The sequence below is a fragment of the Corapipo altera genome, unplaced genomic scaffold, assembly GCF_003945725.1.
Source record: "Corapipo altera isolate COAL_440 unplaced genomic scaffold, ASM394572v1 359, whole genome shotgun sequence".
In the NCBI taxonomy this organism is placed as follows: Eukaryota; Metazoa; Chordata; class Aves; order Passeriformes; family Pipridae; genus Corapipo; species Corapipo altera.
In genome coordinates this window covers 2543837-2571379 of record NW_020884948.1, presented here as the reverse complement: position 1 = coordinate 2571379, position 27543 = coordinate 2543837, and the positions used below count along the sequence as shown (strand labels likewise).

Here is a 27543-nt window from a genome sequence, read left to right as displayed (position 1 = left end):
CTTTGCAACTGGTTGATGCTGTTTGTCTCTGTTACAGAAAGGTAAAGGGAAGCAGAATTTCATTCTGCCGGTTAAATTAACTTGCTTATAGTGATTTTTTTAAAGGTCTGGATAATTTTTTTATTTCTAAATAACTGGTTATCCTCTACATAACCTGCAAAAGATGACTTTGTAATAAAAATGCTGTTTATATTTCACCACCTAAAAATCTTTAAAGAAATGGTTTCCAAGCAATTAAATGCAGTCAATAACTAACTAGAAATCTCTCTTGTCCATAATAGCTGTACCAGGATGATTTTTGTTTTCTCAAAACCAATACTATCACTTACAGGGAAGTGATAGTACTTTTCCTTTCAGTGACTGTTGGAAAGTAACTTGCAGAAGCCTGTCTCTAGGGAGAAAGGACAAGACTGTCTGCAGCTCTTCTTGTCCCCCATTACACCAGGAATCCACTCACTCACCTGCTCACCACAGAGATAGAGAACCCTTGATATAATTGTGTGACATCATCATCCTTCCCCTGGGCTAGGTGGAAGTTGCTGACTTACCAGTCACTACAGTGTTGCTGTGGATCTGCTGTAGTTTACTGACAAAAACCAGAAGGTAGAACCCAGGCTTCAGATGACACTATTGATTTCCAGAAGTAAGATTGATTAGCTAAAGCAAGTTGCACAAAGAAAGGGAATGACATACAAATTATGTGAAGATGTACATGTGTCTTTCCATTCATAACCAGTTGTCTCAGTGCAGGGTACCATGCAGTTCTCATTCCCAGAGGTTACTCATGGATCATTTTGTGAGGATGTTTCTTCAGAATTCATTGAGAACCGCTCCTGAGAACTTCCAGCATATTGATTCCTTTCTGCACTGACAAAATTACTTATATGTTTAAAGAAGGCCAACAAGGTCAATATTTAACACACTCTGTTAATCTTGCTGATTTAGAAATTGTTTTTATTTTGTTTAGGCTATTGCTAATTCCATTTTATTAAGGATGGTTTTCTCCTAAATCTGTATCCCTAAATTATATTTGGACAGAACCTTTATGTGACTGGGCTTGTATTATGTACAGTTACCTCGTGAGGTTGATCTAATCCTAATGGTGTCGTGTGCTATGTGTTATTCATAAGCTGTGTTTGATTTGACATACTAATTGCTTTCTGATGGACCTTCTGATGGACCTTGACTTCGCTTTTCTGTAAATGCATTCTTTCTCTGTGGATATCTGTTGCAGACCCAAAAGGTGATTTTTTAGCCTCATGCATTGTGCTAGCTTCTTTTAAAAATTGAGTCAGCTTTATATAATCTTAAAGACTTTTCCTTTTTTAATCAGTGTCCCTTTCATAATTACGTTGACATTCTTGTGTATGATAAATCAATTGGCCATGAAATAAGTAAACAAGGTCAGGAGTTTTCATTCCTCTCTTTCTTTTGGCTACAAATGATTCTCTGGCTGCCAGTACAGTTCCCATATGTTATTTTTCGAGTGCTTTCTAATTCACCAGTCCATATAAATAATAGAAATGCATAGAAAGATTCCAAGATGCTCCCTTATAAAATGTCTGTAATGAAGGAAAAAGAAATTACCCTGAACTGAGCTCAAGATTCTATCCTCAGTTGCTCATATCTAGGCTGCTGCTGCATCCACAGTAGAGTGGAAGTAACAGTCGAAGTCAGACAGCCATAGGTACTCATATCTGTCAGTGCTTTCAGGACCAATTTTTAGATACCCCAGTATGGGCTTCACTGATGAGAAGGAAGTTCAAAAGGAACTTCCAGTAAGGCAATAAGATTGAGTTCAGTAAGGCAGAAAGATTTTTATTTATAATTTGTGGTGCCTTCTCATGCAAGATGGCCCAGGATTACTAATGTCCTGGAACAACTGTGCGCACATAGTTTACTAGTTGAATGATCCTTGTGTTTTTGTGTTTGTTAACTGTGTTTTTGTCAGGGTATTTGAGAGTAGCATCTGTATCTTGTCAAGTGTCATCGTCTCTGCCATCTAAGGTAAAATATTTTGCTGGTTTAAGTTCCTCTCAGTTTGGGACTTGGGAGAGGAGAAGAGAGGGAGTGAATCTGATACCAGTCAGACCTCCAGCTTTCCCATCTCTCACATCAGTTAGTGGAGCTGCAAAGATTCTTACCATCTGGTTGGGATATGTACTCAGCAGCTGCAAAGTGACCACATTGCAAAGGTATGTTCTGTGCACCAGTGCATTTAAGTATAGGGATTTTTCTTGAGTGGGAATTGCCTAATGAACTACTTTTGCTTCAACATGGTTCTCTTGATTTGGGACATATTTTGCACATTCTCTTCCTTTTAACTAAGTTGGAATATATGTGCCATATATAAAGACTGAAATTGCAACATTGTGCTCTTGCATAAGGCCATTTTGTCACTGCATTTTGCTTTTATCTAAGCAGATTGATCCCTTAAATTCTGGTTTTTATTTCAAGTTAGCGACTGTACCATGCAGTGAATTAAGAAGGAGGCGTTTTCTCCTTCAATTTGGTAAAAACTGTTCTCAGTAAGTTGTTAGCCTCTTGGTTAGTTAAAAAGTACTAATTTAATGTGGAGGATGTGGTCTCTAGAGCAAAATAATAGCAACCTGGGGCTCACTTGGATACTGCATTACACATTAACAGTTCTTTGAATTTCTACAACTATATTTCTTGTACAAAATTTCACATGTGACACCTTAGCATGTACTATGTCACAAATTGTGCAGATGCTGGACTTAGTTAGCAATCTCTTTTTACAGATTATAGCCTTTTTTTGAAGCTAAAAGGATGAGGCTTTGTGCACACTTGCTGTTATTAGTGGTTGCCATCCAGATACCTTGGCCCTCAGAAGCGATGAAGTCTTGTTTTGCAGTTATTACACAGCTTCCACTCAAACTGCACTTTAGAAAAATTTGAGCTAACTGTGGGTGAAAAAACACATGGAGAACTAACAAAGGTAAACATGCTGCTCTTCATCAAGACAGGAAGAGACTGGATGAAAACAATTTGTCAAAATATCTTCTGGCAAAAGCAGACCTGGGAACTCTCAGATGAGCTGGCCTTGGTCTGCTGTGAGCCTTGATGCTTCCTGGTGCTGTCTGTTTCCTTACCTACTGCCCTTTTGTCACCTTCCTTCACATGCTGACTCTTGTCCCCTCTCGTCCCTGTGCTCTGGACAGCTTTTCGTTTTCCGTTTGGAGAGCTTATTCTGGAATGGCTTAACCCAGCAGGACTAAATGTGTCACTTGCTTGCTTTCACTGAGAGATTAGTTTTCTGGAGACAAATGGAGAGGCTACAGTGCCAGGAATCAGGGTGCTGGTTTGTCTTTGTGAAGTACTTGCTATGGTGTGGTGGCTGGCTGATGCACCAAGAAATGTAACACTGTTTTGTAAGGAGCATAGCTTAAAGCTGTTGTATAACAAGGATAGTATTTTTACTGCTTTCCCCTGTTTAAGATTTTGACATTGACCCTTCTCTAATATGGTTAAATAACACAAGTAATTAAACATTAATGTATTAAAATGTTAAAGCAATTATTTTGCCCATATCTCATCTGATTAGCAGGGAAATAAGTAGAGTTTTCCAATACTATTTGTAATAGTTTGGCAGTGAAAATCAGCAGCACAGAATTAGATACCAGTTACAGTGACATAGCGAGAAGAAAGATGAGCACTTAAGAGAAGCTGGGTATCTGTTGTTTACTTCTGCCTTTCTTTGTTTTGCTTTGAAGAATTCATTTTCTACTTAAAAATGGAAACAATTCTAAAAAGCAGCAAACCATTTCTATTTGGTTTTTAGTTACAGAAGATATAAACATATTTTTTTGGAAAGCAGTGTTGGTCACATTTAAGTTAAATCATCCTGACCATAAATATTGACACTTTGATTGCTATTCAGCTAATAGAAAGACTTGCAGTGTAGGTAGGGCTTGTGAGTTTCGAATGGATTATCAAAATGTGAAACATATATTTTCCTGGGTTTTTTAGTCTGTTTCTCTGCAGACCATTAGTTAATGCACTAATTGCATAGAGCTGATTATCTGCTAGTTTGTGATTTTATTTTAAGAGGGCATCATGGTTCAAGCTTGCCTTAGCAGCTTTTTTAAGTGTTTGGAAAAAGGCTTTTTTATGTAATACCATATTTTACAAGGAGACGACTGATTACCAAAATAGGAAAAGGATTTTTATCTAAGTTGATATTATCTCAAGTAGGCAATCAACTTTGGATCTCTTCTATTTTTCTACACGGGTTGCTTAGAAAATACTATTTAAGCACATAAAAATGGTGTACTTGGATGTCTTATTTTCATTTTAGATTTAGTTTTTTTAATTTGTATGCCATGAGGAAATATGGGACACATTGTAGCCTTTTGGCATTCGCTTGGCACACTATAAATATCTGCATTTTGTAGATAGAAGTGGAAATTACTTAGATATATAAGGATTACTTTGATAGCAGTCATGACAAGTTGTTAATTAATATGTGATATTATACTCTGCTATTCTTCCAAAGGTGATCACAAAGTTGTTCCATTATAACTTGGGTTTTTAGAAAAGTAGCTTCTTTTTCCATGTTACTATCATTCTGCGAAGCATAGAGTAAAAATTATTATACAAATAAGATCAAGTCTTAAGCTTTGTGTATGTTTCTGCAGATATGAACAATGTTTCTGGCTTTTAAACTTTGCCTGGTTTTATAGCAAATGTGCCATTCTAATGTTGTTCCATATGAAATGGAACATAGTTCTATAAAACTTCCACCTCTAGAATGTAGGTGTAAGGTGGTAAAAAACTGAGGGTTGGTTATCCTGTTGGGAAGAAGGCTTTTCCATACATTTTGTGAAGGTTTTTCAACCAACTTTAGTAGTACATTGTGTATCTTCAGCCTTCTCTGCCTAGCCTTAGTAAAGAGAAATTGAAAGCCTTTTCCAACGACTTGTTTACTCACTGAAAATGGGGCAAAATCTCTTTAGATAGAGTTCAGTAACCTCATTTAACATATACGTCTACCTCCATACGCTAAATGAAATGCGGCTAGGCTGTCAACACTAATTGGCCACAGTTAAAAATGAGTTGCTTGAGCCATGTTAAACAATTTGCAAGCTGATCCCTAACATAATTCTGAGCAGCAGCATACAGGGCCCGATTGAGCCTCGTCACGAGTCTAACGTGTTTTTACATTTAAATTTGAGCTGATATTCTCTGTGAGTGATATTTAAAGGTGTCTGTTCAAGTCCTGGTCTAAGTCTGAACTGTTTCCTTTTAATTTTTTTTTTTTGTTTTATCAAGATGCTCTTATATTTCAACATACAAAGAAATATGAATATGCAGTATATCATAATGTATTTTAAGTGCTGTCTGTAATCTTTACAAATATCGGCATAAAGCTAGTCAGCTAGAAGACTTAATTTGTGTTTGGAATTCTGGGGGTATAAAAATGCAAGTCCATTTTGGTGACAAAAAGACCGGGTTATTTCTAAATGTAGCATTGAATGGCAATTTGTACCATTACTCTGTACCATTACAATCAACTGTTCCCAATCAGTTATCTTAAGGTGACTTATTTTTTAATTCAATTTATGCATAATTGTAATCCGTCATTTCCAAGACATCTTCAAGGGAAAACATCTTTGCTTTGGTGGTCTTCATTCTTGTCAGGCGCCAGCTTCAGAACACACTGAATAAAGTCACTCAGCTCTGCCCTGGTGTGAAAGTCTGTCAGCTCCCAGTGTTCTAGCTCCCGTGTCAACACCACTAAGAAGATTTCCATTCCATGTGCAACTTTTAACAGAGGTTACAAAAAGCTACAGAACCACAGCCTCCTACTGATGTACTAAGTTCCCTGCTGCAATGAGTCACAAAATGAATAATTACACAAATGACCATGCTGTTATAACTTTTTCATGTCTACAGTAGTGGTGTTAATTTCAGATTTTGAGAGAACATCACTGTTACTCTGTATTGTAGTTTTTGTATATGAGCTTGCACTTTCTCTTTGCCCAGAGTCACAGTCAACTGTGGACAATATTCTCTGTTGTTCCTCCTAGCAAATATGGTGATACTGCTTTCTCTGAGATGAACACAGGCAGCTGCCTATCCCAGATATTTCAATGCTCCAACATCAAACTTACTTCATCACAGAGGTATTGAGGACTGCGTATAGCTGTCATACCATGACACAGAGATCATTTCAGAACCTGCATAGTATTCATCACCTTAATATTGAGCTTGTTGTAGAAAGTGACCACTCTTCAGCTGCTAGGCTTATTTTTCACAGTGTTTTGGATTGTTTTTCTTTTTTTTTTCCCCCCTTAACTGCTTCCATGCCTAATTCTGGCTATTGAGTAGGCTAGGTATGCAGGACACTTGCACATACATAGTGCTCATATTTCTGTACTACTTCACTTAAAAGCTGCGTGCTTGCCTGTCCAGAGTCTGTTTGCAGTCCCATTGTCCAGTTCGGTAGAAACCCTTTCAGAACTGCCATGTCTTCACTGTCATCCCTAAATTTCTTGTAAAACCAGTTCAGAAATCGTTTTCTCCATTGCTCATTATTTGAGGTGGCTTTGTTAGCTTGAACACATTGATAAGTGTCTCTTGGCTCTTGTGATAATGAAACCAAACTAATCGGGCTTACTGAAGAGGGGAAGTTCATGACAACTGAATCATGCTTCATGAAACCAGCTGATGTCTGGCAATGCTAAGTTAAAATTAGCAAGTCATGGCAGATTCAAGCTGGCTCACCCCTCTTAGAGTGGATTTCTTCATGGTATGAGTGAATAAATCTATACTGCACACAGCATATCTGTTTATATAGCAGTGGTTTTGAGCTAGCAAGCCCTGCTGTATCCCAATTGCTCTACATGGCAGTAGTTTTTCCTCTGCAGCTGTGATACCTGCAGAAAGCTTACACTTGCAGGTAAACAAAAGTGGGTTTTGCCAGTCTTTTGTTCTCACCATAGTGTTTTCAATTTCCCTTAGACTGTGACTTCGGAACAGCTTCATATCATGCTGAACAAGAAGTTCAGGAGTTCAACCTCTGAAATGGAAAAAAAAATCTTATTTTTCTCTGAAATATGTATGTAGCAATGAATATTCAGTCTCTCTAAGTGAAAGATATGCTTTCAGTTAACCTGGGATGGTGAAACCTAGCGCTGTGCTAAGAGGCTTATTAAAACATCTGATAACAAGGATTCATTGAGAGAAAGCTTTGAAACAGTTGAGGTGCTAAAAAATGGAGGGGTTGTGTGCATATTGTGTGTAACAGAAATTTTCTGTGCTTGTATATATATTCTTTTTAGGGTGAGGATTACTTGGGTTCTTATATTTATTCAAGTAAAATCCACAGTTGTGACTTATTCTACAAAGGCAATGTTTTCTGATCATGACACTGTACAGTAAGACACTGCATTTTTAGTTGCAGCATTTCAGAATGTTTGTCTCTGAACTGAAGCACATTAGAGCTTCAAATGTAGTCTAAATCTGTAATTCAGGTTGAAATTATTGAAAATTAGTTCAAATCAAGCTCCTTCCTGCACTTGGATTTCTTGTTTTAATGGAATAATCAAATGGGTTAAGCCCTAAATGCTTCTCAGAAGTTTTCAAGGATAATGTACTAAGTGTACTTGCAGGTTGGCTGCAGTATTAACTAATGCCTTTGGGGATGACTTGAAAGAGAATATGTAGATTAGTGTCCTAGTGCTTTTTTCATAAAAGCTGACTGTTTCTGTTTAGAAATCCAGGCTGCAAAAACCTGTATCACTTCTCATATTTAAAAAAAAAAAAAAATTATTTTAAAACTCTTTCCACCAGTTCAGCAGGTATTTCCAGATAAAATAGTGAGTATGTGTTCAGAGCTGTCCCATCCTATGTTAAAAGCCATTTGGACAGACAACAAGCTGCAGTGATGAAGGAAACCTGTCCACACCTCTTCAAAGCTGCCTCTGTGTGTCAGAAAGAAACTAAATCAAGCTGGCCCAGAGTGGGAGTGAGCTTTAGCAGTAAATGACACTTTATTCTAATTTGTTACTTGGGAATCCAATTGCTTACTAGGTTTGGGCCATCAATCTGCTATCCTCTATAAAATGCTTATGAAGGTGAATGCTTCAATAGATGTGTTGAGCATCCATAAATTTTTTTCTTTTGTGTTTTATAAGTAGAACTTCATGACAGTAGATGCTTTTAAGGGGGCATTTGTAAATATTTTAATCAAAAAATTATTGTAAAATGAGGTTTATGTCCAAAGAAAGCTTGCCCTGAGGTAATGATTAAGAAGCAATACAAGTAGACTAAGTATTCCTATGCTAAGTGATTTTTACACAGATTTATGTTTTATAACATAAATAAAATAAAACCAAATTAGGAGCTCAGAAATTTTTTAATTCCATGATACTAACATACTGATAGCATGCTGCCCTTAACAGTTCATTAACATCTTCCTTCAGATGTCTCCCCTTGGCAGTGAGATGTCAGAAAAGATCACTCAGAGCCTGGGCTCTGTGCCCTCTCAAGTTGCCATGTGTCATTTTTAATAGTATGTTAAGATTTGTAACCTAATATGTCAGTGGTATTTTGTGGCAGTATTTAAGCAACTTGTGCAGCTGTTCTTTCATTAGCAAATTAGATTAATTGATGTTGAAAAAAATCTAGATTGTGCATGTCTCTTGCTAAATCTCTAGGAATAAGAAGAAAGTTATGACAACTTCTGGCAAAACTGTGCCTCAGTTAATAGCTAGACTTAGTCTTGCAAAATTCTAAGACAAAGCTGTTCCTTGCTGCATTTCAGCAAAATATATTTTATTTAAAGTATAAAAAATAGCTTTGAGAACAAAAAGTGTGGTACTGCCTTGTTTTAGAACAAGGTTGAACAGTACTACTGTAGACTGTTACGAATTTTTAACCTGTTGCTATAAAGATTTACAAGGTGAGAGCTGTGCTGACACATGCATGCAGCAAGCTGAAATCCCTGAATTCTAAACCTGTGTTAAACAAAAAGGGAATAGTTATGGATACTGCTAGTCTTTACCAATCTTTGTTGGCTAGGAAAAAATTTTGATATTAGTCTTTGTTCATTTTGCACACTTGAAATGTAATTTCTCTGCATTGAAGTTCATCAAAGGCGTATAAGAATTTTTTCCTTGCTCCTTTTCCTTCCCTCAGAGTTTCTGTACCTTAGTATTCTATTTGTATAGCATCAACAGATTCTTTGGGTATTTGGGTCTCTGAATATTTAGATAGTGCTTATCTCTACAAAAAGCGTGTAACAGAATTTAAGTACAACAGGCTGTTATCTGGGGATTTGCTCACTGCCTTCTTTAAGGTGAAGGTTTGCCTGAGGTGAAATCAGGACACTTAGTAATGTGTAGCACTTGAACTTGAGCATGCAGCTTGAGTTTCCGTTCTGTTTCAGGTTTTTTTGGTTTTGTTTTCTGAGATTTGCAGGTATTTTTAACAGAACTTTTCCAAACCATTTTTCAGTTTCTTGTTGCAGTCTTCCACTACTCAGGGTGTGGCTACACATTTAATAGAGGTGCTTATCCAAAGTCTATTTCCAGCAGTTTATTCCTACTATCATGTACTTTTATGACATGTGTGTTAGTGTAGACATAAACTGAAGTGGAACAGGAAAATGGTTCAGCTAAGTAATAACCCAACTTAAAAAAGTAACTACTTTCAACTGATGTTGCATCAGTCTAGTAACAGGATGTTTAAAGTATCAATCCTTCTGCCTTCTTGCTTCTGTTCATCTGGCAAGACCAGGAAACCATGTAGGTAAATTTAAACCTACTTATTTGTTGAAGGTATACTAGCTCATGTTTCTGTTTGATGATGGGTGGTGTTACACAGGGGAGGGAAGAAGGCTTTGGATAAATCTAAGTAAATTCATTTTACCTTTTGTTGCTCAGTTTTTGTCATGTAATTTCAATGTTCCTATCCTGACTCTCTGAGAAAAAGCAAATTAGAAGCTTTGAATTTGTGAAAATAAGGCTAAATTCCAGCATGCAACTTTCTCCCTATTTTTTTTTAATTTATAGTCTTGATATCTTTATTGCCATTATCATTAAAGTACCAACTCTTCAGAGATCAGAAATAAATACTTAAAGTTTAGTGGTTGATTGCCTATCCTAGTAGAAAAAGCCATGCACAAAACTTGTGCTTAGAGCCCCACCAATGTCCAAACTAGTGTGTTTTCTTAAAAACAATGCACCCTTTCAATCTCATGGCAGCTCATTTAATGATGGTGACAAGAGTTTAGCATCTGTCAACAACAGCATGAGAGTTTAAAAGGACGGAGGCAGCAGACACAAATTGCAACATGGTTTACTTTGACTGCGTATAATTTAAAAATCTTTTCATCTCAAGGGTAATCAAACTTTGGAACAGGTTTCCCAGAGTGGTCTTAGATCTTCATATTTGAAGATACTCAAACCACTCCTAGACAAAGCTTTGAGTAACCTTATAGAACTGGTCTGGCTTCAAGCAGGGAGGTGGATCAGGTGACCTTCAGAAGTCCCTTCCAGCTTAAATTATTCTGTGATTCTAGGTGTTTACAGACTAATTGAGTTATCCCATCAGGTTTTTTTTAAAAAAGGATGGGATAATTAAAATAGAAAAAGCAAAATTAATATTCTGCATAGTGAAAATGCTGAGCACTCAAACGGTTTCCATTTCCTTCAAGCTTGCAAGTATTGAGCATGTTTACTAGACAATCCTGTGATTTTTCAGCAAGGAAATGGATACTGAAGAATGTGTAGTTCGTGATTGAGTATATAAATGTATAGCTTTTTTTTTGACCAGCTTTTATTTCAGCAGAATGCATTTTAATTTAAATATAGTCATCCAGGACATAAAAGACAATCTCTAAATAAATTATATGTGAAATAAATCTCATAGAAGCTTTTTTCCTGAGATTTGGTAATATTCCTTAAACTGTTTACAGCAGTTGTTTTCCAAGATATCAAAGTAGGTATAACAACACTGCCAGACTTGATATCCAACCTAAAGCATGTGTTTATCAAAATCAGGATAGTACAGAGATAGTTTTCAATGTATGCATATTTAAATAGAGGAAAAATAGGGAGGTTTTTTAATTATGAACAAGACTAGTTTTTTGTTACACTTCTGGTTTTACTGATTTATCACCTGCCCAGATGAGCCAGTGGTAATAGAGAACAGTGAAAAATGCATTTGAAGTGTTTGAGACAAAGGGGCATTGAAGAACGTGCATAAATGCATATTATGTTACTGTAAAAGTCAGAAATTTGAAAGGAGGAAAAATGTTCTAATGCCAAAGAAAAATAAGAGATGAAACAGAATGTGAAAGGCAAGTTCTCCTGAGGTTACTCGGAAGAAATGGGACTAAGTTACATCACACATTCTCCCTTAAATTTTATGTACTGAGGGACAACTTAACCTAATTCAGGCAGTTTGTCCTTCCAGTGACATCTTTGTATAAGAAAATGTTTTGTTTCAAAGTAACTTAAATTCAGCCCAAATCTCTTAATACAGACTATGTGTATTGTAGGAAAGTTTGTTTGCATGCATTATGTCACATCATCACCTCTTAAAAGCATGCTAAAATACCTTCTAGCTTTTTTGAAGACATGGATGGTAGTATCTTGCTCCTCAGCTAGCTGTATCTAAATATTTGGGTAGTAAAAATATACGTAAAAAAGCTTTTCAATTCATTGAGGAAAAAAAGGAAAAGTTTTCATATACAGAAGAAAAAATTAGGCTCAAAGGTAAGTTTAAAATTATTAGACTTCTCCATATTTGGAAAAAAAACGTTCATGATCTCAAACTGTGGGGGTTCTTTTCCATCCAGTAAGGTCATGGTGCAGCCCATAGTTGTTTATAGCTATGGAAGTGACCTGAGAAGCAGTTTGCTGCTGAGGAGGCTGTATTCTGTTCCCCCTTGTCAGCAGAGGATTGCTCCCCTGCAAAGAACCTCAGGACAAACCTTTTCCAACTACTTGGTTTTTGTCTTACCTAAAGCCAGAACTTTTCATAAGTAATGGTCAGTAACAGACTAAAAACACATTCTTTCTTTGAAGGGTGGCTGTAGATCATCCTCTTACGCACTGGCCTTTAACTTATGTAGTTGGAATTTTAGCATGGATATTTTCAGCAGTCTAAGTTGAAGAATCATTGCATTTAGCAGCCAGAGCTCTTATTTCTGCTAGGCTATCATTATTTTAGAAATGCTGCAACCAGAGAAGCAGAGGGCTCCGTACTTGCTGCCTCCAGTGGGCTCAGGCTATCTCTCCTTTCCATCCCAGTCATAAGCTCGTGTACAGACAAGGCAGAGTTGAAATGCTGTCCTTGTTTTTCAGTGACTCCCATCAAGTCTGTCCTCCTGGATGGGTGAACAGCTGTATTCTGGCCATAGGTATTGTGGTAATTTTTACTTTATCTTGGATTTCACCATTTAAAAAAATTACGGTGTAGATTTACAGGTCTATTGCTATTTAATGACCTTTTGGCAGAGGATTTCTTTTGAAAACAGAATAAAGGAAAGAAGGTTAGAGTTTTGGATGGCTTTATAATCGGATAAAACCATAGCTTCCAGGCTGCAGCAATGTCACTGACTCAGGAAGCCTCTGGAGAAATCATGTATTGTCTCCCTTGAAACCTTTTTTTCGTTAGAGACTTTGAATTAAGAAATTGTTGTGAATCTTACAATTAGTAACTTTTAGTCCATGTGAATTTAATTGATGTTTCACAAATTGGTAGTTAGGAATGGGCTTTTTTTCTAGTTCCAATATCAGTAAGTGTTACTAACTTAATTGAAGATGGCAATTTTCATTATAGTAATAATCATAAAATCATAGAATGGTTTGGGTTGGAAGGGACTTAAAGATCATCTAAATCCAACCTCCCTGCTGTGGGCAGAGACACCTTTCACTAGACCAGGATACTCAAAGCCCCATCCAGTCTGGCCTTGAACGCTTCCAGGGATGGTGTATCCACAACTTCCCTGGGCAACCAGTTTCAGTGTTTCACCACCCTTACAGTAAAGAATATCTTCTTGGTATGTAATCTAAATCTATCCTGCTTCAGCTTAAAGCTATTCCCCCTTGTCCTATAATAATGTTCATGTTTTAGAAGGACTGCCTGCCTACAGTCCTTAAGTCAGCACTTGAAGCATCCTAATTACCAAGAAAGATCTGCACCTCACATTTCTTTTAGCAGTTTCAAGTTCTGGCTGTAGAACTTCTTAATGTTCTTAAGAATGGTTATGAATTTTCTACTCAAATCTAGGAATTTGTTTCTAGGTGGGAAATTCAAAGTTACTCAGAACTTTTCAATGGCGTTCTTTGAAGAATGAGGTCTCAATCATGAGCAAGGATACAGGATTATTATTAGTGTTGCATTTTAGTAATCTCTAAGTGACAATTCATTTTAGTCAAAGTATTAACTGCAGTAGTAAAACTCAAATGTAGTGAATTCTACGACTGTAGTCACAGTTACCGTACCTTTTCATTTCCAAAAGTTAAGTGGTCAAATGAATACAGCAATGTGTTTGGTTTTCTTTCCTGCAGTATCTGCCTTTTAGGAGCACGCTCTGTTGCCCAGGGCTGCAATTAAAATATGTGCAGGAGTTGTAGCCAGTGCTGTCAGCAGTGTTGTGAACTCCAGCTATTGGGGCTGTATTGCCACTGCTCATTTCCCAGCAGGGTCTCAGTCCAGCCTTCAGGAACTGCAGTGGGAGCTCCTCTAAATAACTTGCACATGGTGGTTTTTAAATTGCTGTTTTTCAAATTTGAGTGTAGGAACTATGCTCAGCATAGAGCTAAGACTTAAAGCTTTTTCTTCTCACATAATTGCTTTTCATCCTAAAACTGGTAGGTGAAAAAACCAAGAGCTGCTAATATTTCTATGTGCACTTTGATAACAGTAGATGAAAACAATTCCAGACCACAAGTGCCAGGAAGCACAAGTTACAGGTTTGGTTTTGCTCTCATTCCAAAGGCCTGATTTTCAGTATAACTCAGAAATCTGTTTACTACCTAAACTAAAAAAAACTGTACGTTGTTAATGCCCCTTCACAGAGGAAAAAGGCAATTACCTCCCACTCAAAAATATACCACAAGAAAAGCAAGATGTATATCATATAATATATATAATATTTATATATAAACTTTTACCTTACAGCCTGAGATATGTATTAAAACAAATCTGTATTGGTTGTGTTTATGATGTAGGTATATCATCCAGAATAGGAACACTAAGAGTCAGACTTACTCAGGTAATTGAAAGAGCATTAAAGGAAATGCAGTGCAGATAAAGCTAGTGAAATTTGAATTCATGCACAAAACACTTATTTGCCTTTTTTAGTCTTGTATTTGTTTGTAGAGCATCCATTTACTCACTAAGTGGATGGAGCTGGTGGTCTGCTGGCTTTTATGTTTAATAACTGCTAAGAGAGCATCATGGTCCCTGGCACCAAACACAGCAGCATTTTAAAGTATCTCTAAAGAGTATGGTGAGGTAACACTGTGTTTTACATGAGGATACCTGTAATTACTGGTGTACTTGAGTGTGCATCTGGTTTTCATTTTTAAGTTATTTTTTATTGCTTTATATGCTGTGGAGGGAATATAAGGTATTGAAATATAGAAATCTTTTGGTGCATTCAGATGGCAGATTATATTAGTTTTTGCAAGTTCATCCTAAGATGCAATGTATTCAACACAATCTCAAATACATGCTCAGGACATGCAGGTTTCATGCTGAAATGGAGCTGATTTTTAGCTATGCTTACTGTCAATACCAGTTTAATTGTTTACATTGCTAACAATGAACAGTCATTTTTGTGGCAGTAGAAACATACCTAAAGAACTCTTTGTAAATACTTGGGGGTTTTTTTCTGATTTTCTCTTAATTTAAATGATCAGTGGGAGCAAAGGTCTTTTTGGAAAGACTGTGGAGGGGGCAGAAATGTGTGTATCTTCTGTGCAGAACTGGAGCACAAAATTTACAACTGTTTATGAAACCTATTCCTTTTTGTAGAATTTTCTTTAATTCCAGTAAAGAATTGTTTCAGGCTCTTGTACCACTTTTAAGAGAGATCATTGGAGTAGTGTTGTCCTGTTGCTAAGGTAGCTTCTCAGTTCTATTAAAACTTGGATTTTAAAGTACTTGCTAGTTGAAAAACAAGAATTGAAATTTATTCACACCTTCTCTTCTTTTTCTAATATGCCATTTGCATTACTGCTTATGTAATTGCTACTTCCAAAAACCTTAAGGCATCACTGTAGGTTTCTGTCATATCCATAAATACTGTACCAAAATATTGCCAAAATCTTTATAACAAATTGAGGTTGCTCATGACGGTTTCTTTTTTGGCATTTTCTTGGAGTCTTGATTCATTTTGAATGTGTAAACTCAGCTTCTGGAGTAAAAACATTTTCCAGCTGATCTGGTTTGTTAATACTACAGAAGGCTTTGACTTTCTTTTTAACAAAGCTTTAAGTACTTTTCAGCTTGTAATCAGAGAGTGAGACTGAAAATCTCATTGCTCTTTGGTCTTTGTGCTTTGTCAGCTGAGGACTTTTTGTGACTTTTATAGTTGGCTGTTTAAAAGAATTGTCAGGCTTTTCATTCTCTTGCTGAATGGAACAATTTTGTCATTTTTAAGAGATGAATCATTATTTTTCATAGTTAATCATTCTTGCTGGATTATAAGTCTTTATTTTAAAGATGGCTGCTATGGTAGTGTTTAAGCAGTAAGATTTGGTGTTAGCTGGCATTTTGTTGTGAAGTGTTATATGTTCCATTTTACTAATCGTATAAAATCATATAAGCTGAAGTCACAGTTGGTACTTGGTACATCAACATCTGTCGTGTTCTGAACAAGATTAAGTTTCCTTGTTCTTTGAAGTTCAAATAAATAAATTAGTTAGATAGATAGTTGGTGCTTAGATGTTAATGCACTTTTTTTACCTATTAATTTTTTCAAGTGTGAAGGGCTTAAATCTCACTGCCGTAATGAAAACATGGTTTGTTTTTCATTTCTTTTGAAAATTATGAAAGATAAAGATGTAATACTTCTATTTTTCAGCACATTTGCAATTTAGTCAATAATTAGGCAGAATCTGTGTATTGGGTGCCTTTCTAGTTAAAGTAGTTCGTAAGGACCATTCCACGCTGTTTGCATATGCAATGATTTTCAAAATTTGCCATATTTCTGTGATTTATACATGCATTTTATATGCCCTTTCAGAGAAATGGAACATATATGTGTACAACTAACTTAGTAATTCTAATACTAAATGGCAATTCAGAGTTCAAATGGACAATGCTGTCATTGTGCAGAATGAAAGAAAAACAGACATGGCAATAACCTGACTGCTAGTCTGTCAAAACTTCACACAAAGTAGATTTTAAAAGACTATAAAACTTAAATGTGAGAGAAGCATTTGTAACACTCATTGTCTATCAGCCTAACTTTGTCCTTTGAAAACCTTAACATATTTAGTAGAGAGAACGTAGTTTTAAACATAAGACTTTCCGAAAAAGTATCGCTTTTGAAATGAAGCAGTGTAATTTTAAAGACTTACTGGAAAGGAGTTGTTAGAGCTGTAGATCTGTGCTGCCATTGGGCTGTCAATTGCTGGCCATGCTACCTTGAGTGTCTCCTACCAAAACTATACAGGCAACATCTCCCTGCCTTCCTGTCCCAAACTGTAAGACTTAAACACTTGAGACTTTTTCTGTGCACATGACAACTTCTGCTCATAGGAAAAACATTTTTGGACCAATGTAATTTGATTTGACGTAATAATTCCTACAGTTTCTACCTGAAACTGTCATCTGTGTTTAGATGCACTAAGCTGGTATGCGGTTCCATTTTTATTACGCTTTCTTTGCAGCTTTCACAGTGAAAGAGTTGGGCACTGGACAGCAATGTTTCACGTAGTGAAAATGTACCAAAACAAGGGCAAATAGAAGAACAGCTTAAACTGTAGATCCAAGAAGCTTGCAAGTTACTTTTCATTTTGTGTAGAAATCATTCCAGACAAGGATATTATAGCTTGGATTTTTAAATCCAGTACTAGTTTGAGTTGTAGAACTGTGAAACAAATAGATATTTGAAGAAATAGTTTTTCACAAGTATACCTTGTAACGAGTTTGATAAACAGAGGGCAACTTTGACTCTTGGTCCGTGTTCATATGCAGAGTTTTTCTTCTTGATAAAACAGGTGTGGATTACTGAGAACAGAGTAATTGTGAAGCAAATTTTAATTTATACTGAGATAAGCTGCTTCTAAGAAAAATTCTTAAATATCAGTAGAGAAATACTCACACATAGCTTGTTTCCATGTCTTCTGCCATTCACAAAAATAAGAGAGACTGTGAGAACTTCACCGATGTTTGCTCGTGGTTTTGACTCTTTCTGAAGGTTAAATGCTAATTCAAAGAGAATATAACCTTTTGAAGCTCATCAGGGTGGCTCATGAGTATGATTTGCTTTCAGTGATGGTTTCAGCAGATCCAGACCTGTCAGAACAAATTTGTATGTTTTTAGAGGATTATCAAATCTTATGCTAACTTTTCAGAAGCAAAGGCCAAACAATTATTTAACTAAATATGTAAACCTTTTGCTAGATTTACCCTTATTAATTAGCAGAAGCAGACAATCTGTTTAAAATGGGATTTGTCCATTGTTTCATTTATACTGTTTTATTTAGGAATAGACTTCTTTAAAGTTATATATGCATCAAGGAATACCTGTAAATGTAAGAATACTTACTAGAGATTTTAATATGCCCAGATGATTCTATATGTTATGATAATATAAAATATATGTAATAGAAAACATGCATCAATAGTATAAAACATCTGTCTCTTGAATATCAAAAGACAGCACTCTTTTTATAATAGTTTCTTGTGTGACTATATCATGTATGTGTATAGATGTATTTATCTTAAGCTAAGCATAAACTGAATATATTCAATTTGAACGGAATATTGCCAGATTTGTTACAAGGGGAAGGCCAAGGAAAGTTGAAGCATATTCTTAATGATTAATAAAGGGCAACCCAATTATTATGAAAGAGTGATACAGAGTAGTTTGTTAGAAGATAGACTGACTCTCTACTCTTTGGCAGGTGGATGACATCTTAGGAGAAGGCAGTGATGAAAGTGATAGTGAAAAAAAAAAAGCCAGAAGAGGAAGGTGAAAAACCTCAAACTAGTGCAACAGAGACTCTAGGAAGGAAAACAGATCAGAGACCTGGATCATCGTCATCATCATCAAGTGAAAGAAGCTTAACAGGCAGTATACCCAGGTATGAATTTTTCAAATATAAGAAGCAACATTAATGTTTTGTTGTGTTTGGGCACTATTCAGCATGCTTATTGACAGTCCAATCTGTCATTAACCTCTGTATGTAAGTAACATTTTCTTGTAAGTCTGAAATTGTCATGCTTATTTCTGCAATGTTTTGGGATTGATTTAAGGAAGTCATCTCAGTAAATGTCTGCTGAGAACCAGCCTGTTCAGAAAGAACTGAAGTCTACTCAACTGTGCTTTTAAAGTAGTCTTGTTCCTGTGTCAGATATAGGACTGTGTCCTCTGCAGTGTTACTTTAAGTAAAATAAAGCGTGGTTTTGGGAAGCTATGGTTTTTTTCATCCTGAATTTTTTAGATACTTTTATATGGGTCATTGATAGCAATGAGGTTCTTAAAATGCTTCTCTACTCAGAAAGAAATTTAAAACTTGCTAGTCTGTTCTTCAAAATTGATTTTAGTATCCTAGCATTTACTGTTGAATGATATCTGTCAACCAATTTGCTAGTGAACTAGAACTTAATATAAGTAAGTGCTTCTTTTAATAATGTTAATGGATGATTCTGAATTTACAGCCTGTTACTAGTTTTTAAGCCTAACAATTTAGAATAAGATGAAGATTATAGCATTTTTAATTTAGAATTGCTGGAGTCATCATCTCATACCACAAGGTGCTGAAAGTGCAAACATGACTCAGATGTGTGTTATATTCCTTTCTGCTCTCTAACTGAACTCTGTTCCCAGCCATAAGAATTTAAACTCTAATAGTTTTTCCTTTATGAGGTTAATATAAGTAGTAGGACTTAAGCGACTTATTTACATTATTTTAACTTTTCTGAGCTTTGTTCTAGCACACAAAGCAGGTATGAGAAAAACTGCAAAAACTGCGACAGAATGCTATATATAAAGATTTATGAGGAGATTGTGATTGGGGTAGCGATGTTTCTGTGTGTCAGGGGTTTATTGGAAAAGGAGCTACGTGGAAGCTTGCACAGCCTTTTACTTTATTGTCAGTCTTTCTCATGATTGTTCTTTAGAAAAAGTCAATCTAAAGGTATGAGAATTTAATTTGTCTCAAATGTATAGAAGAAAAATTCTGTCCTAAATAAAGGTTGGAAGAGGAAGCAAGCAGGTGATGAATGTTTTTAGAATGTAATTTGAAGCAGCGAGTCATGGTGGTGGCATGTCACTGTTAATTCATGACAGTATTACTGTCATGTTTCATTGTGTAGAAAATACATCAATTTCTAAAAACCGAAGGAAAAAAGAATCCTATTAAGGAATATTGCTAAATACTATTCTCTGTGTATGGGGTAAAGAGATAATTACAAATGTACTTGCTCTAACTTGTATTCTATATACAGGACAGATTGTAAGTAAGCTTGGCAATACTTCTTCACTCAGAAGCTATGTAGACATAGTAGTGTTATTCCTGGGATAAAGTCTTTGAGCAACTTCTTAAGTAATTTTTCCATTTTTGCCCTCTTAAGAGTTTCCTTGTCAGTTTGTTAAATTGCATTCAGGATTGAGCCTGAATGACATGCTGGAAAACATACAAAGTGCTGGTTCAGATGCTAACGCAGTGTCTACTAGGCAGGAAATTCTGCTTGATAAGAAAGGAACCAGTCATCCCAATTACATTTTAAGTTTGAAACTTTAAATTGATGTTTTCTTGTCAGTCAGTGTTGTATCTGCTAAAGAGATACCGTACAGGAAGGGTAATGTACTAGTCTCTGAAAAACAAAAGATGAACAAGAGAAAAACAGTCCAGATACGATCCAGTACTCCTCTGTTCTGGCTCAGCTCATTCCTAGCAGAGATGAGGTCTGCAGAGGCTGTAGGTTTCTGGTAAGGATTGTTCTGTTGTACCTCTCCAGTAGTTAGTGACACTGGAACTGCAGCACTTATAAGACAAAATCTATCACTTAAGTTTAATGTTAGCCTTCAGTCTTGATATCTACAGAATACCTTGATCATTTCTCTGATTGGGACCACTTTTGAAACTCTCAAGCATGGAGGAAAAGAGTAATCTTTGGGAAAACGCATAGCTACTAGGAGAGGGGAAATGCAGTATTTTTCTGTAGTAGTTTGGTCTAGGCCTTCCTCGGTGACCAGTTTGTAACCAAGGAAGTGCCCAGATTTACCTGGTATTCCCTGCAATTTTTACATAAACCAGACTGTAAGAAGAAAGGAGGAGAGGCCTTTGCTCTCTCTCCTTCCGGCGGCTTTGAGGTGCAGGTTCCCTGCTGTTGAGTCTGTCGTGCTGGGGAGCGAGGCCTGGTAAGGCCTTGTCGACCTTGGGAGACAGAGGTTGCTGGTGGTCGTTTCAGAGCGACTTTCTGTTGTCCCAAAGAGAGTAGTGAGATATTCTTTAGTTGCTAGATCTTGGGCTATTGATCGTGTATATTTTATTTTGGTTTTGTTCCTTTTTTCCCTTCCCCCTCCCCTTTCCCTTTTCCTTCTGAAATTGTATATATATTTCAATTGTATATAACTGTAATATAAGTGTAAATATATTTATGTATATTGCTTTAGCTGTCTCTCTTGTTTTGGTTCTCTTGGTTGTTTTTTTTTCTTTTCCCTTGGTGTTCAGGAGGTGGGGGGAATTTTTGTGGCGAGGTTTGGAGACTTGGCAGGAAACCAGTTTCAAACCATATCATTTTCCTACATCCTTTGCTAGTTGATAATCAAGGAAAATTGAACTCAGAGCCTCAGAAGTCCCTCAACAGTCTTTTCTGTGCCCATTTACTAGACTTTTAAAAACAAGGGTGATATTTTAATTCCCAAGTGTTTTCTTTCAAATATAATACAACATGTAAGGAGTGACTTCCTTATAACAGTCACTCTTCTAGAAGACAGAAATTATAGTTTTCCTTTCTTCTTAGTGACAGAAAAGGCTGCTGCAAACTCCTGTGCAAAGTTTTGTTGATGACATCTTTCATCCTAATTGAACCAGTACATTCACTGTCACTGTAACTTTATTCCAGTTCCCAGCTTATTACATCTATCTTTGTGTTGCAGAGGCAGCATTAAGTGTTGGTGAATTAGGTTGAATCTTGCAGCCTTGGTTAAGGGGTTTAAGATCTCTGCATAGAGTTAAGATTGCTGGAAAACTACAGGAAGCAAATACAGCCCATTTATTGATTTTGGCAATGATATCATGAATCCCAAATCAATCAAAGTATGTTTGATAGGAGCAGCAGCTCATTGTTGTTCCTTAATGTAATTTGGTAAATAAATGTAGTTTTTCTACTCAAATATTGCATTTTAATGAGCATCTCCCTCCATTTTAGTGAGATCCAGTATGTCTCCTTAACAAAGGAGGAAACCCACTTAACCTTTGAAGAGAATGTATAATTATTGAGTAGGGAAAAAAACAGACCTAAACTCTAAAAAATTAGAGATCCTTGACAGGTAACCATCTCCTCTCCCAGTTGTGGGAAAGGCTGGTTTGCCCTCAGAATTTGCAGTGATAAGCGATATTTGTCAGGTTGAAGGTGCTTCCCTGGAAATCACTTTTCTTAAGGTGGAGCAAGTAAAGGAAGCTGAATATAGATTATGTGATATCTCCAGTTTTATAAATTATTACACTTATGAAGATTCAAGTCTATTTCACTGAGAGCAGCCCAAATTTGTCTCTCATGATTCATCTAGTTCCTGTAAGTTCAGTCTAATTCAACATTCCAAATTAAACATCTGGGAGAAGAAAACATACTTCAGGTAATAATGAAATGTGGTTAATATTTTTTTACATAACAGAACAAAATTCTGACTGGATTTTTTTGCAAGGTTGCCACAATTACTTTTTTCTTGGGTTTAAAACTTATATAGGGAGTAAAACACCTGGACTGGTCCGTGTATTTCGAGTCTGTACAGTACTCTTTGAAGAGTTTAAAAGGCTATTCAAAGGGGTATTTTGAGGCATTAAGAACTGAAACTCCCACCGACTTCATTTTTCTCAAAACTATTGATTGCATTCAACTTCCAAAGTGGAAATTTTTGTTCTTTCCTCGTGGCACAAATTTTTCTTGTTACAACAACTGTTTTCATAGCTGGAGCAAGTTAGGATTATGTTTAAATCACTGAATTTCTTTACATTTCTGACAGTTTGGAAGTAAATGGACTCCTTGATGTAGCGCACTTAAGCAATTAAAAAATTACTGCAGTTTCAGTGAGGTTTTTTCCCGGAAGCAATTGTGAAACTCTCCAGACTGAAGTCCATGATCAGCTTCTAAAGACAAGCACTCCTGTTGGCAGCACATCTTGCTTTTTTCACATGAGCCGGCTGTTCTGCAAAATTTTAATGTCATTTCTGTTTGGAAGTGATTTTGATGAAGACTCTAAAATGGAAGAGGACTCTGGGCATGCAAAGCATAATTTGCTTCTGTACTTAAATATCATTATTGAATTAGACTCTACTGTAAACATTAAATGTAAGTTTTCATTTAGGAATGGTTTTACTTGAAAGCTGTTGTGTTACCCAAAATTTCCACATGAGAAAATCAATACTGGGATAATAAAAGCTTTTTTAAACCATTTTAATTAATGCTTTTTCCTCTAAAAGTGGTTTGGGGGTTTTTTTAAGTGTGTCTAGTCCCAGGTATTCTACCCTCTGTGCTGTGTTGAATGAACAAGTTCTTTTCACTGTTTGTCAGCTAGAAAAGTGTAGATCCAGGTTCTAGAGGGTTGAATAAAGGGAAATAAACAAAAAAAAATTCAGAAGGCATTGTTAGATCCTTATTATTAAACCATAAAATCAAAAACACACAGGAAATGAGTGTTTGTATTTGATACTTCACTTTTTTTCTTAACGCAGAAATATTTTTGAGTTTGTGTATATACATTTTCTCATAAAGAAAATTTGATGTTGAAGTAGTTATACTGTATCTCTCCCCTTTTTCACCCCACTTATTCACACTGTTTTGCTAGTATGTTAGGATCAGCTTATATTCTCAGAATATTCCTAATTATTTAGGCTTGTCATGAAATGCTTATGGTTATAAAATGTAACTGCTGATGTGCATACAGTTGTCTTGTAAAAATGTATTGTAGTGGTGTGAGGAGGTAGCAAAAGAGCAACTGCATAATTATTAAACTGCAACCTGGTAAAGGTTTTATGGGGTTCTCTTTTCATATGGGGTAAATACTTAAAATACTTATCCAAACCAAACTTTTTGCTGTTGTACCAAGTAGAAATCACACTGCTGTAGCACCTACGAGCCTGTTAAATTTGAGGTCCTTTTGGGCTTACTTAGATTAAAAGGGCTAAAAAGCAAACCAGGCAGAATGAAGGGTTTGGCAAGTGGTAAGCTGTTGTGGTGGAAGGCATTTGTCTTTGCACAAATGGTCTTTTGGTAAACAGTTTAATAGGTGAGATCAGTAGCATTAAGTTGCCTGACACTGCCTTCTTGCATATCTCCATTTTACTGGCATCTAAGTTTGCCAGACAAACTGTTAGAGCTAAAATACTTTCAGACTTGCTCTGTGCTTTACACTTCATTGCTTTTGGAAGAATTGAGTAAAAAAGATTCAACCATTTAAGCTGGGGGGGGACAAAGTTTAATATGAAAGGAGAAGAAAAAAGAAACCATACTAGTTTTGCTGTACTGAAAAAAAAATAAGATGTACATGGCTTGGTAACTCTTGATTTTTGGAGTGTTGTATCTCAGTTGATAGATTCTTTATGTATGAAGGTTGTGCCTTTTTAGGCCTTCTTGAAAATTGTCCAGATGTGGTGAAGTTCCAGGTATTGTGTTTCTCCCAGCTGTTTGTTCAGCACATTTTAGCCCATCCCCATTTTATGAGATTAGTAAAGTAATAACAAATATTTCCTGCTAGAGAAACTATAAAAGTTCTGTAATCCAGAATGTTTAGGATTCTAAAGGTAAAGAGATGTCGTGCAAAGCAGGTGTCCTTTAGCTGCAGTCTTTGATATGGTCAGGATCTGACTAGTGACCACCTTCAAAGGCTCACTAGGGTTGCTTTGGTTAACTGAGGTGCATCCCATCCACACTTAACTGCATCCTTTAAGTTGTTAGAACACTATTTCTTTTGACAGTTGGTACTTTTGTTTCAGATATACTGCTTAGGTTGATTCTCAGATTTGTCTTTGTTTGTCTCTCAAATTGCTGGTAAAATGGTCGCACTCCAAATACATGTATTTCCGAACCAGGCATTCTATCCCCATCTCTCCTCAGAGGAAAAAGTAGTTTGGGGAGATACTTTGTTTCGATGACTTTGAATGTCTGCATCTGCTAAGATAAATCCCACCCTTTGGTCCTTGTCTTTGTTGTAAAGTAGAAAAGATTATTTTTAAGAGCAAGCTGTGCAAAGGATATTTATATTTGAAAAGTGTAGTTACAGACCACAGTTTCATTTGAGTAACTGTTTCCATGAAAAGTAGATTTGATTGAAGTGAAATAACTGTCCAAGCTCTTAAGTGATTCCTTCCCTATAGCAATCTTTATCATAAAGTTTCACTAAATACTCGGGAGTTATTCTGCGTGTGTCTTTACTCATTGATCTGTGGAGCTTTAACTGAAACCTGAAAATTAAGTGGATTTTGAATCAGAAAAGTTCAACAGTCTTAGAATGTAATTGCAGGTGTGAAGAGAAGTCATTGACAAACTCTACTGTTCTGACATCATATTGGATGCATTTTATAACTATCAGTGGAGAATTAAAAAATGCAGCAGGAGGAATCGGGAGCTGGAAATATTACTATTAAAAATGCATCTACTTGCCAGCATCTTTCTGTTTATCACCCCACTTATTATCTTTAGACTAGATTTCTTTTTTCTTAAAGATGCAAATCATAGCATTCTTATGCTGTGGCCTCACAAATAATATCTATATGTAATGGGTTGTGCTTCATTTGCAAGTGAGAGTAACATGGCAGTTTGCTAAGCCAGTCTTTCTTTTGAAGGACTATTTGAAGACTTTTACAATATAGAAAATAACCATTAGAATGGTTATGACAGTGTAAGTCCTGTAACAGTGTGACTAGAAGATGGGAAGCTTTGTTACGTCATTAATGAGATTAAGCATCATTCTTGTAAAATGCTGAGTTATTCTGTAATTAATTTAAAAGTATTACAGAATATAGGTTTAAGCTCACTGGTAAGAGAAACTACTTGCTTTTTCCCTTCTGGTTATTAGAGCAAAATGGGAGATCAGGCATGACTTCTACCCTGAGCAAACTGTTAGCTGCAGGCAGTGCTTATCTGTGTTTTTTGTCAGAGGGGAAAGGGCAAGGCAGAGGGTTGGTTTTTTGCCTCCACCGTGTTAAGATCATCTTGTTAGAGTAAAATTACTTTTTATGTCTGCAGCAACCAAAAGAACTGTGAGGCCTGTTTGTTACTCATGGCCCAGAAAATAAGTTACTACGCTGACCACTCGCTGTTCTTCAGTGTCTCCTCATATCAGAAAGTTATAGTTACCTTGTGTTCAAGAGCAGTATTGTTGCAGGCAAGTCATTTAGTCAAGCAAGGGAAAAGGAGTGCTTCCTGTGGGGAGGGACTACACAGTTCTGTTTTCTTTTTCAGCTTAATATTCCCATGTTTTTCTGCTAGGGAGACACCTACTTTGTAAGAAAGCTACCAAACAGAGTTTATCTGGAGCTTAGCGTTTTTCTCTCCAGCAAAGTTTGCCAGGCTCACAGAACAGGGTTAAGAGTATGAAGGATACCACTAACTCCTGAGGTCGCTGTGCTGTCCCTTCTAGCTAGGTCAGACAGTATTCAGCCTTTGGCTATTTATAGAGTATTGTTCACTTCTGTTTAAAGTCTGCTTTTGTTCTGAAGATTTTTTCTTATGTGAGCAGAAAGGAGTACAAGGAACACACAGACTTGGTCAAAGTCACGAGGGATTCTCTCTTTAGGTCTACATTTCAGGTGATTTAAGGGGTTAAATATGTATTTCTGTGCCTGGTTTATAGACACAGCCCCGTCAATGTTGAAGGAAAATATTGAAGGATCTTGCAGCTTTACATTCACATTATATTTTGAAAACTGTATACACTGAGAAATTCAGAAGTTTTCTGAATTTGGACAAAATAGACACATAGAGAAATTCCTTTGAAAATAGTTTTTTGTAAAAGGTTTAAGGTGTTAATGCTACATGCTATTTCAAAGCTACTTTACTGATTGAGTTGTCTTTTCTTAACATTCAAGAAATCTTTTTGACTTTAAGATTGAATCGTCCAGCTCTTTTATACAAAACATTTGAAATTACATTTGCAAAACAAATATTTTACTCATTTGCCATGTCTTAATTGGCTAATGTGTTCACTTTTTTGGATGCATTGGAGGAGTTGTAATGCTTCATAGATTGCTTTTCACAAAAGATTCAAAATTCCATTGCTGTGGAAGGATTATACCTAATTTGCTCTGCTTTGTTCTGTATAATCTTCCTAGGAAGTTTTTACTAATAGAAAGATCTCTGTAGATTTTTGTGTGTCAAAAATGTGATTTTCAAGTTTTTTCTCAATATTAAATTTAGTTAAGTCTCCATTCTGCTATAATGAATGCCCTTTAAAACTAGAGATTGTATTTTTTTCCTCCTTCTCCAAAACTATGAGGTGTATCTATGGCATGTTATGTCAAGTAACTTTAAACCATATGGAAATGTTGGATTGAAAAATGTGTGTGTGAGAGTTATATCAGGGTTTTGCAGCATTGGGGTGTGAGTAGAAGGTGAAAATGCAGACACTTGTAAACCCATAGAGGGGTTGAAAGATGCTGAAAGTTACTGGTAGGTAGGTGTGGTCTAAGGAATGTGTGGTGCGATTTTCAATATGGTATTTTATTTGATAGTAGAGGGGAAAAAAGTCAGACATGCCTGACTGAATTGTTTGTTATGTTGAATGTTACGTTTCTATTTAAAAAAGAAAGGAAAAGAAAAAAATAATTTCTACAAATGGAAAGGTATCTGGGAGATCTGACACAGAAGAGGATAATGCTGTTAGAAAGGGAGGTTGACATTACCTTTTAGAAAAACTGATTGGAGTTCTCTAATACGAGTAAATAACCTCAAAATTACCAACTCGGTGAAAAATAATTTTCTTCTTCATTTGTTATATGCTCTCTGATTGAGAGGACTTTTCCCCAGGGGGATTTTTAAGATAAAATCTGTACCAATTTGTTAAGTTTTTAAAGAGAAGTGATCTTTACATTACTATCTTAAACCTCCAGACCTGGTCTGTGTATCCTTCACTTTTAACTTTTGTGTTTAGTTTTCTGATGCTGC

The 27543-nt window shown here is 36.1% G+C and overlaps 1 protein-coding gene across 1 annotated transcript in view; it reads left to right on the top strand.

The window, feature by feature from the left end:
* Window positions 1-27543, top strand: part of CTDP1 (CTD phosphatase subunit 1) — a 99822-nt gene that overhangs the window by 49156 nt on the left and 23123 nt on the right. Inside the window, 2 exon segments of the mRNA XM_027662825.1 lie at window positions 18117-18161; window positions 18163-18296. Of these exon segments, the coding sequence (XP_027518626.1) occupies window positions 18117-18161; window positions 18163-18296 (179 nt within the window).